The sequence below is a fragment of the Ananas comosus genome, linkage group 12 (genome assembly GCF_001540865.1).
Source record: "Ananas comosus cultivar F153 linkage group 12, ASM154086v1, whole genome shotgun sequence".
Lineage (NCBI taxonomy): Eukaryota > Viridiplantae > Streptophyta > Magnoliopsida > Poales > Bromeliaceae > Ananas > Ananas comosus.
The window spans coordinates 2,711,890-2,723,602 of record NC_033632.1 but is presented as its reverse complement, the minus strand read 5'-3'; the positions used below and the strand labels follow the sequence as shown (position 1 = coordinate 2,723,602).

At 37.0% G+C, this 11,713-nt stretch overlaps 1 protein-coding gene across 4 annotated transcripts; it reads right to left on the bottom strand.

Annotated features, from left to right (window-relative positions):
* LOC109717922 (protein phosphatase 2C and cyclic nucleotide-binding/kinase domain-containing protein) lies at positions 2,036-10,643 on the bottom strand. 4 transcript variants are annotated; one of them, XM_020243879.1, is made up of 16 exons: positions 8,935-10,640; positions 8,673-8,804; positions 8,349-8,573; positions 8,048-8,173; positions 7,876-7,938; positions 7,345-7,427; positions 6,854-7,085; positions 6,281-6,594; positions 6,060-6,144; positions 5,910-5,976; positions 5,106-5,383; positions 4,648-4,713; positions 4,452-4,573; positions 3,466-3,622; positions 2,778-3,044; positions 2,036-2,700 (listed from the first exon to the last, which is right to left on the bottom strand). In XM_020243879.1, the coding sequence occupies exons 1-15, from the start codon at positions 9,964-9,966 to the stop codon at positions 2,802-2,804; spliced, it is 3,225 nt and encodes a 1,074-aa protein (XP_020099468.1). In that variant the 5' UTR covers positions 9,967-10,640; the 3' UTR covers positions 2,036-2,700; positions 2,778-2,801. The 4 variants fall into 4 exon arrangements, with proteins under 4 accessions (XP_020099468.1, XP_020099467.1, XP_020099469.1 ...); XM_020243878.1 differs by having other exon boundaries at positions 2,036-3,044; positions 8,935-10,355; positions 10,432-10,640; XM_020243880.1 differs by lacking the exons at positions 2,036-2,700; positions 2,778-3,044; positions 3,466-3,622; positions 4,452-4,573; positions 4,648-4,713 and having other exon boundaries at positions 5,244-5,370; positions 8,935-10,642.

The window sequence follows — 11,713 nt, the reverse complement described above, 5'->3', positions numbered from 1 at the left end:
GATTTGATTAGATTTGTAGTTAAATTCTAACTAGATTAGGATAAATATTTAAATCTATTGGAGATAAACAAATATAGATTTAAATATTTATCGGAGTAGGAATCCTAATTATACTAGAATTTGGGTAGCTTTTGATGTAAGCTATAAATATAGCATATGTGGTATTGTTTAGGTGGTGGTAGTGGTATGGATTAGCCACACCCATATGGCATAGCCAAAATGGTTATGATTTTAGTTGCACCTAGTGCATGGATGCAAGAGGACGTGTGCGGCTTTCGTAGCCGTGGGTTATTAGTATACCTTGTGCACGGATAATGGGTCATTAGTATACCTTGTGCACGAATACACAGAATGAAAAAGATGTCTTCTGGGAGTATAGAAGACGAGAGAATGGTAGGAGAGATTCAGAGAGAGGGCTCGGGTTTGTAGCTACTCTGTGCAGAAGAGGAGTCAGGTGTAATATTCTCTTATTTAATGAATCTTATTTTATCTGGATATTTTTCTCTTTTATGATTGTATCAGCATCTGCTGAGGAGACGGGTTTATGGTAAAAATCCGATTCGACGCTTCCGTTACAGAATCCCAACAATCGGTACTGAATCCACAGCAATCAGTATCGGAGCGGGTTGCGGATTCACAAGATCCGGTATCAGGGCGAGTACCGGATTCCCAACAGAAAATGTAATCATGACCATCACCACTGTATGAGGATTGGTACTGGTTCCTACAATCCTAATTTTACAAATTATTATCCTATTATTATTAGTTTAAATTAAAAAATATATTAAAATATAGATAAATAAAAAAAAATTTTAATTAATTTATCCATGTCGTATGAACGTTGATGCTTTGCGGAGAAGCAAAGCATTTTCCTATAAATGGTTCAGCGTAGTGGGCTGTGACCTTCCATGCGTATAATAATCCTAAGAGACCCTTAAAAAAGAACCTAAAAAGCAACTCAACTCAAGTGATTGCCTGTGGGGCCAATAAAATTCCTTCGTGGGTCTCAATAGAGTCAACCGTTGGGGTCCATTTTGCATACATGTTGTAGAATTCCCAAAATACCCTTACAATATAACGATTTTTGTTGATCAGCGAGTAGGGGCGCAAGCTCCCATGAGAAATTCGCCACGTGTATTACTAGACACGTGGCTAGTTCTTTTTTCGAGGTGTAGTGTTTGGTGTTTGGGAGTTGAGAGGTGATATATTTTGGTTCTGATGCGGTAGTTATTATTTTCCCGCGGAGAACAAGGGATTAGATGCTTGTGATTTTAGTTAATAAGTGGAAAGGACCAATGAGATTGCAACACGTATTAATAAGTCGAAAGGACCAATGAGATTTGCATTTGTTCTCACCTAATGCAATTTTTTATTTCGAACTGTTTGTTTTCCCGTGAACAGTTTTTAGATTAAAAATAATTTACTGAAAAAACAAAAAATAATAGTACTTTTTTTATCATCTTATTTATTACTATAAATTTTTTAAATAAAAAAATATCTGTTCGTCTCAAATTGTTTGACTTTCTATCAATTTAGCAATAAAAAGATAATAATTTTTACCTTGTGTTTAATCAAAAATTATTTTTAATCTAAAAACCAGTTTCAAGCAAACAAACGAATCAATATAAACAGGGCCAAANTGGTGCAAGAGAATAAAAAAAACAACACTAATTCTTTTATTATTATTATTCTATCAATTTCTCTCTACTAATTCACCACACATGGCAAAATCAATTACAATATTTTAAAATATGGTGTTACAAGCGAATTTAATTTACACCAGATCAAACAACGTATCGGGCATTTATGACTGAAAATAATTTCATTTTCCTCTATTTTCGGTGAAACAATAATATAATTTTTGAAGGAGAGAATCGAAGTAGAGCATTTTTAAAACTTGAACAGAAATTCAGAGACTAGTAGCGCAAATCTATACAGATAAATTCTTAAAATCTTAGGATATGATACTCGGAGCAACTAAAATGCAAACAAAGTGTTTGAACATTTGATGAATTGCAATTTGATCCTCAACATATTTATCAAGAAGCTTCGCAACAAATTTCTCACCAGATGTTTTCCAAACAATTGAAAGCCTTTGTTTGATCGCATGCCTTTAATTAAGTACAATAAACCTGATTCACTTCATTTGCCTCGTAATGTACACAACAAGATACATACATACACATCAGAAGTATAGTAAACAAATGTAGTCCTATGGCTACTTTCAAATTGAGCTATGTGATTTTGCTTCTTCGGTTCAACATCATCGACAAGCACAATTCCTGTCATGACGAGCGACTGACGAACTGCTTCTCTCTCTAACAAGTCGCCAATTTTTGAAATCCAAATTGGCAGAATATCCTATACTTTAACCCCTTAACCTGCAAGACTTCGTCACTTTGTCTCCATCAACATTCCGTTAAGCGATTTCTAGGGGAAAAAAGAATCTTTTATCTGACGCATCATTGTCAGTTGCACCCTTACCTATTGTTGGATATCAATTTCTGCTGGTTCAAGACTCGTGCAGAGTGACACCCTGTAGTAAAGAGGGGTGCATCTGAAAAAGAAGCGTTTGATATAATTTCTTTCCTGCAATCTATCACTTTGCTCATAGACCAAGAAGGAAAAACATAGGTTGTAGAATTTCAGACAAGCAATGCAAGAATCGCGATGTTTGTAGGGGATTTTTCCTGCATGTAGCTTGAACAAGACATGTTCAAAATGATCAAGAGACATGCTCGCGTATCTGAGACAGTGATATTGCTTATGAAGCTTGCCTGAATTTCTCCTTCAGAAGACATCTACCAATCTTCAAGCCATTCTGGAGAATTAAGTTCGGCAACATCCTGAGTCGGAGAGGAGATGGGTTCGACTTCGTCCACATTATTCTTCAAATAGATTTCAATTCGAGAAGTTATCTCCTCAGGAACCGGGAAAGTGCCATCGGCAATTCCTTTCCAATCAACACCCTTGAACCATGAATGATTTTTCACGGAATCAGGACCATCACTTCCTAAACGTGCAGTCTCAACGACTTCGAGTAACTGGAGAAAAGTTTTGGCAGCGTCAAATGATCAAAAGAATGGAATGAACAGTATTGCTTTACATCAAACATGAACACAAGGATTGACTCAAAAAAGGGGGCTTTTTTCCATATATTTCCTGCCAAAATTATCTATTTGCACATATACCTTGTAGCATCTTATTTTCTATATATACCCACAATAGTGTTTTCTTACAAGAATACCCTAGCCCGAAGTTGGGAAATTACACAATTTAAGGAGGAAATTGGCTTCCTAGAAATAGGGAAATTCTTCTTAATAAATATAAAGAGTAGAGTGGATCTGCAAGAAATATAAGTTTTTTTGAAGGTCCATACATGAGAAATATCTTTCCAATGATTTTGCAGGGGCAAACATATACAGATATTTTGAAGGAAAAAAAGAAGAAGAAGGTGACAAGAACCTTTGTGATGAGGTCGACGACTTCAGCGCTGAAGGTGTGGGGTAGAGTTAGTTGTCCTTTGGCAATCTTTGCAAAGGAGTCCAGTTCGCTTACCCTCCACGACCCAAATGGCATCTCAGCTTGGAGCATGAAGTAGAGCAAAACGCCCAAGGCCCACCTGATTATGCAACAGATCATTAAGGGAACCCAAATAATTTCTATTTAAGCTAATTTAAGTGTTTGCCTATCTAATCTCTCTTTTCCTATTAATCAATTATAATATGCATTATCGGAGATCTGTTCAATCTTAGCGCGGGAAAAAAAAATCCATTAAGCAACAGAAAAAGAGAAAAAGAGAAAAGAAACATTTCAGCTGAGCAATCCAGCAACTGAGAAAGTTTTCAGAAGATTGAAGCTAAGGGTCCGTTATGTTCGACGTACAATCGTGAAAAATTATTTTCTGTGGAAAAAAATTTTCTGTGGAAAAAAATTTTCGATAGAAAAAAAAAATTACGTTTTATAGTTTTTGGTTTGTAGGAAAAAAAAAAATAGTAGTTTTCCCTCAACATTTGTTTGGTTGGAAGGAAAAAAATCTACATTTCTTTGGTTTGGTGGAAAAAAATAGATGAAAAAGGTTTACGTAGCGTGAGTTTTCATTTTCCGCCAAAAAACAGCTGAAAACAAATACTTCAATTTTCTCCCAAATCCCAATTTTCTCCCAAATCCATAAAAACACTTTTAAGGGAAAATGTTTTTACGTCGAACCAAACAAGCGGAAAAGCATTTTTCATACCGAAAATAATTTTTTGGTTCGTTTTACGCCGAACCAAACACCCCCTAAGTACATCAACTAAAAGGTAAAAGAGCACATATGTGTTTGCATGTGGGCATAGTCAGCACATGCCTAGTGCCCACTGTTTGTATGATGCCACCGCTAAGACAGATCTAAAACAACATTTTGAGCAATAGAAAATCTATGGTAATAAGGTCTTGGAATGAAATCTTACCAGTCAACAGCCAATCCATGTCCTTTACCAAGAACCACCTCTGGAGCTAATGAATCAGCATTTCCACATATTGTGAAAGTTCTTTCACTGGTTAATTTCTTCGCGAATCTGAAGTCCACTAACTACAAAACATACATAAGTTATGGGGGGAGAGAGATCATTCATTTAGACAAGTTAAAAGATATGAAAAATTAACCTTCAAACGTCCTGATCGATCAAGTATTATAACATCTGGTGAGACACCTCTAAACAGAATAGATTTCTGAAAGTAGAGATAATTCGTTAGGAGTCCAAAAAATCATTAACTTTCACATATAAACAATATAAGCAGAAGGCTTTTACATGTACATTTCTGCAAAATCATCCATTTACACACACACCCCCGAAAATCTGAATTTCCATATATGCCCCTCGAAACTGCAAGTCCGCTACAAACGTGTCCTTATCCTTAGTCGGGAAGTCATCCAATTCATTGAGGAAGTTAGTTGTCTAATCGAAAAAAGTTTTTCTGAAGCAGCGTATAAATGCAGGTAGAAGGGTATAATTGTTAAAAAATTAAATTTTTGAAAGGGCATATATGAAATAGATAATTCAAGATGTATACATGTAAAAATCTCTATAAAGAACATATAATACACTTCAAAGACGGCAAACCTGGTGCAGTTCTTCTAAAGCAACAACAACGGAAGCAGCGCAAAACCGTGCAGAGGACTCGTCGAGGGGTAAGTGAAGTATAGAAGCCAAAGGACAAGTAAGGCAACTATTCAGCAATATTCCAACATATGATTGGTTAGCACAAGTGGACAGAACTTGTGAAAAACAAGCTGACGTGCTAAAACTCGTCAACAAGTCTCTCTCCTTCAGGACTTGCGCCTCCCTCCCAAGCTCTTTTATTTTCTTCTTGGAAAATCTTTTTAAGCTGCATATACTATCTGATGGGCAGTCAAAAACAGCAAACTTTATATTTGTTAATTTAACAGGGCAAGATTGCAATACTGCTGGCTACATTTATCACCAAAACTTTTATCCCTCACAACCGACGCACCAAACTTCAATTTCTGCTACCATTGGGTCTAGCTATCAAGTACCATTAATCTTTTCTGACAGAGCAATGATATGACAGATGGTTCAGCTGCAATGTCAATTCCAAAGACTATCATGCAATGATTCATCAACGAAACAGCTAATTCAACAGTGACACTTAGGCGTTAGGAAAATTTAACAGCACTTGACAGCTGGATCTGAGTGTAACAGAAACTCGAAGTTTACAGTTTCAACTTTCAATATTGAGAAATTAAAATCCGGCAACCTAAGCGAAACTTTGCAAAATAAACTAATTTACAAATTCTTCATTAAAAGATAATTCAGTTTGTACCATATTCTTCATGGAAAATGTGATTGAATCATGTTAAAAGCTAATCAAATGGTATAGCGAGCAAGTGAACAGTTTACACCTACCAGAACCTTTGATAACAACGAGACCAGTCTCGCTACAATCGGTTGCATAAATGCTCATCTTCCATTCCTAATATAATTGTATTATTAGAGCTTGAGTCTGCTTGGAAATCACAAATCCAAAACAATATAATCATCATGTTAATCCCATACCAAGTCAGAGAATTGAACCTTCACATCTGTTGCAGGAGCATCATTTATGTTTGCTTCCTTCAAAGGAACCAGAGAATCTTTTGCCCTGGGAGGCGAAATGCAATTTATTGGAGTTTATATTAGAAGGATCAAGGATGGAATTAAAGTAAATAAATAAACAACAAATAAAAGAATATGTCAAACATATGATCACTATCATCCAGTAGTCAATGAAAACATACAATCGATCTTCAAAAGGAAGTTTTGGTAGATGTCCAACTATTGACTCGAATTTCTCCCTAGTAATAACTGAGCAAACCACATCGCCTATAGAGACCACCATTAATGAGTCAATGCTCTGTCCAATTAGAGCCCATTCTCCAAAATGGCTTCCCTCTTCTATCTCTACCACATGTTCTTCCGTTTCTTCACTGTCATCTCCCTCCACATGCCGAGCTGGCAATAGGTTGCATATTACTGGGCTTACCACATTTGGATTGTATGTCAATCTCACGCGGCCCTTTTGAATAATGTAGAGACCAGAAGGATCGTCATTCTGCAACAAAAACGAATAATCTAACACATAGGTATTAGGGATCTAAAACTTACAATTTATCATGCATAAGATTTATATAAAACAGGTTACATGCAACAATACATATTAAGCATTTGAAGTTTATAAAATGCAGAGTATTATAAATTCAGCGATTGACCAACTTTTAAACTTCACGAGTAGAAGATAAAATTTATTTGAAGATAAAGTTTATCTTGCAGCAAAAAAAGAAAATTCTGAGAACGGGCTTCCTGCCAGGCACCTTATCAATTATTACTTGTCCATCTGCAAATGAAACTTCCATGAGAGACTCAGCAATCCGACTCAGTTGTAAAATTGTCAATTTTGAAAATAATTCTACTGATCGAAGCAATTTCAGTGATGACATATTGGAAAATTCAGACATCAGAATTCCTCGAAAATCTTCCCGTTTCAAGGCCCACAGAGTTCCACTTGTCACTGCACGAACCGACGCCTGAAGTGGTTTATTGTACCTGTAAAGTAACAATAATTAAGGAACCATGACACATACAATGCAGCATATATGTGCAAGTGCAGCATATATGTGCAACAAATCAAAATTTTCAAGGGCAAATATGAATATTCGAATTTTGCAGGAAACCATATGCCAATAGATAATTTGTAGGGCTATATACGCAAGGGTCAAATTTCAAGGAGTGAGTTTTTTTCTCGAAAGCAAATAAAGAAAAAAAAAGGAATTTGAGAAAACAGAGGAAAAAAAATAAAACTCACATCAGTGCTAGTTCCCCAAAGGACGATTGCTTCTCAGCTGTATATCGGTGCAGAATCTTTGTCACTTCCGTCCCATTCTCTTCCTGTTTCAAACATTTTCAATCAGCTTAATGATCAGAATTATGAAAATCTTAGACGAATTATACTAATTACAACACTTCAATTTGGACCAACTTCATTACACTAAAAAAGTAGGGTTTTGCCCTCCCAAAAATATTTTCATAGCCATCTAATACAAGCTCGAATAGTTTATGTATAGATTTATGAAGTACAATAGAGATGTGACACTTAAATTTCTTTTTAAGCAAACTAACTCCTATATTAAGATAACTTTAATGCCTGCCTGGCTTAACTTTCGGAGCAGTTTCTCTATGGTGATTAAAGAGGAACCAAAATCCATTGGTTTAATTGCTTAATCAAATCAATAAAGTTCACCAATTTGCGAAAAGAGAGGAATAAAACATTATGATGAATCCATGATTATTAAAGCAAGAAGATAGAAATGGATAGTTCACGAGCAAAGTAAAAAACCTGAATAGCTAGAACTTCAAACTCGCCGCTCCCTACAACATAAAAGCAGTCCCCTTCGCCGCCCTGCATAAACGCATTTATCATCTCTTCTAATATTATTTTGCCAAAAAAAAAAAAAAAATCAAAGTATCATATAATTCCTATTCTACCATAAAGCTACAAAATAAATAACCTGTTGCACCACTACATCCCCAGGCTTCACTTCAACTCTTCGCATGCAATCAAGCAAAACTTGGCACTGAGAATCGGTAAGCTTTCTAAAAAGAAAATGGCCGTGTAATGCCTGCTCAATATGTGCCTGGACATCCATCAAGGTATGTAAATAACTTGATACAGGAACTTCCCAGGAAGAGAAGTTACATTTGAAGAGCATATATGAAAATTATGATTTAGCGGCAACATCATGAGTAAATAGCAGAGAAATATACTTGTAAGTATCCAAAGTCACACAAAGTATGGATCGGAATACTTACTTTTTCTTCCCATGTCTTCCGATGTGATGGAGAAGGGGGAAGCCAAAAGTGACCATTTTCAAGGGAGCTTTCAAGCGCTCTCACTCTTGCACGTGAAAGATCATGTCGTGCTCTTTGGTTTCGAGAATTCAAATTAAATGTGGAAGGAGATTCAGATCCAGACACTTCGACAGCTTGTTGTAAAGGTTGTATTTGCGAAGTGGTTGCAGTCTGAACAGATCCCATCTGGTAGAAAAGACTTATTTCAGGGTGAGAACAAAAATTAAACATTTGTAAGGAAGAAAAATGAGTAAAAAGAATAAACAATGTAAAACAAAATCGTACATCAGTTAGCCCATTAACATGCACAACTATGATTGTAATGTCATCGGTACGAGTTTCATACTGTAGCCAGAGACGATAAGCTTCGGCAACAACTGCTGCACATGCGTCTCGAGGATCCTTATATCTAGCAACCTGGAAGTTTAGTAGCAGTTAGAGAGAGAGAGAGAGAGAGAGAGAGAGAGAGAGAGAGGACAAAAAAAGAACTCACACATAGCAATTGAATGAGAATTATGGGCAAAACTATATAGATCGAGCAACTTACCATCTCAACTACAGTTTGGCTGGAGAGAAACTCAAACACCCCATCACTGGCTATCACAAAGAAGGGGTGATACGGCGTTAACTCCATAACAAATATTTCTGGCGTCGCAACCACACCAATGGATTCAGCTATTGAATCTCCAATACTTCGCGTGAATGCTGTTCCAGGATACATCCCGTTTTGCACCCACAATCTCGGCGGATCGCCATCATCCCCTTCTTCTGTCCCCCAGCACTGCACAGTTGGGTTTTTTAAACCCTCTATCTGATCCAAAGTCAAAACCCTAGCACCGCAATGCTTGACCCTCTCAAGCTCATCAGTCCGGAAAGGAGTTTGGTCGATCGAAAGGTCCATAGCCACAATCTCATCTCCTCTCTTCTCGGCTATGACCGCCCTCGAATCACCCGCATTCGCCACATAGATCATTCGACCCCTTACCAGTATTGTAATCGCAGTCGTCCCACTCATTGTATCGTCTAAGCTGTCCGCATGAATCTGCGAATTCGTTGCCAAAAAGGCGGCGTGACAAGCCTCGAAAGCATCGCTATGAAATCGGCTGTTTCTAAGCAAATTTTCACATAATTTCTGTTTCACGAATTGTGAACACTGCGCACCATTCTCTCCATGCCCATCGAAAACACCAAAAAAGTGATCATCCGGACTTGTTCCGAATGGCGTGTGTATGCAAAAACTATCCTGATTTGGCTTATCCAGTGCCTCCGGGTAGTATCCTCTTTGGGACAAATAGGAATAGCTCAACTCATAGTTCCCTATAGGAACCCTAACTTTTCTCGATCCTTCGGGAGGCAGAAACTGCTGCGAAACTCTCGATAAACGGCTAATACCAACATCGGAGTCCCTTGTTAAACTTAACTGATTAAGTTGGTCTTCTTCTTCATCTTTGAAATCATCAGAAGAAGCCGAAGAAAGAGAAGAATCGGCAACTCCCTTTTTCCGGCTAAATTTACCCCTCGATTCATCGGTCGAGTTGGGTACTTCTCCGATGCATCCTTTGGAATACAAACACCCCATCAGTCGGCAGTAAAATCAATGCACAAACACCGAATGTTCCAAATCGCAGAAACATTCATAATTATCCAGCTGAGTTATCCAGAACTACTCATTTCAATCATAGTTTCACAAACTTTCACATATCTCCAACAATTCAAAACTTCGAAGAGAATCCCATCCAAATTATTCAAATAAACACATCCAGAAGCATAAAACACAACTGCAGCACAATACACGAATTTGATTCAAATCCCATGATTGCCAATCGTATTTTCAAAATCCATCGTACTGTCAAAATCCAAGCACAAAATTCTCCAAATTCCGCTCAATTACACACCCCTCTCCCAATTCCAACAAGATGGTATTGCACCCCAACACCCCTCTCAATCTCTTCAACACAATTTTCACCACTTCAAACAAAAACAGCAAGAACGATCCACAGTTAGAAACATCAACAGAGGCTACAGAAGAAGCAAAAGGTGGTACCTTCGGGATCCAAACGATCCAAATAATGAAACCCAGATGATAAAATCGGCTAAATTCGCCAAAAAAACAATTGGGGAAAAAAAAAATTGGAGAAAACCCCCACTGGATTTTGCCGCACCACAAAGCAACAGTAACTGCTCCACAAAGAGAGAGAGAGAGAGAGAGAGAGAAAGAGAGAGAGAGAACATTAAAAGAGCGAAAGGTTCCTCACATCACACGGCCTCTTATCATATATACAACCAATCGGTGAGTGGCACTGATGGGATGATCTGGGCCGTTAGATTATTTTGGTGGGGCCCACTTCTGTGAGGATACACTGCTCCTGCGAGGAGGGGACAGGGTAGGGTAAGCCGTGGGCTTCTGACATAAAAAAAAAAATCTCTTCTCGCCGCCCCGACTAGTCTCTCTCTTCCTCTCTCTCTCTCTAAATCTCTAACTCTTAACTCTTGTTGATGTTTTCCTTTTTTGCGCAATAGTCCTTACATATGTAGAAATTACATTTCAGTGTCTCATTATCGTTTGTAGTGCCTATTAGTTCTTCTAACAAATTTATTTCCCACATATCTCATAAGCCGAGACTACATAACGATGACTTACAAATCTAACTAAAAAAATTCTCAATTAAAAAAGATATTGATAATTTACTGATTAGGTGTCCGAATGATAATCATGATATTGTGGTGCTCGGCTTAATATATAATAAAAGTATAGAGACTTAAAAAATAAAATTAGGATAAGAGATCTACAGACATAAGATTGTTAATATATCATGAAGTAATTAAGAAAAATCTAGCGTTACTCTAGTAGTAAATAATTATAAAGCTACTAAAGTTTAAGCACATATTAAATATTTTGAGCCCTTTTAGTTATTAGCCGTCCAAACACTTCACTGATCGTGCCTAGTGCAAATGGTAAAGGACTTAATGATTGGTATCCGAAGTTTCAAATTGAAAGTCTAGTTATTTTATATTTTCAGCTAAATTTATTTAAAAAAATATATATGAAACGTGTAGCATACTATCTTTCTTTCTTAAAAAAAAAAAAAAAAATCATCCAAACACCTTTAAAATAAAAAGTACAAATTTTAATTTCACAAAAACTGAAACATGCATCTAATGAGGCACTCCTAACATACTGTGACACAAAATTGCAAAATTGTGAGGGACTGACATGCAAAAAATAAAAGAGAGAGGGCAAAATTTCTCAAGACAGCTGCGGTTTGTGTAATGTTCTGCTTGTCTGTTGGATCCTTGCTACTTCTCACCTGCCACCACAAAAACTC

Coding starts and splice junctions, on each gene's coding strand:
- LOC109717922 (XM_020243879.1), bottom strand. CDS start 9,966: ATGGGGTGTTTGTATTCCAAAGGATGCATCGGAGAAGTACCCAACTCG. Junction 8,574..8,672: donor ATGTTAATGGGCTAACTGAT/GTACGATTTTGT, acceptor CTTTTCTACCAG/ATGGGATCTGTTCAGACTGC. Junction 8,174..8,348: donor GGAAGACATGGGAAGAAAAA/GTAAGTATTCCG, acceptor ATGGATGTCCAG/GCACATATTGAGCAGGCATT.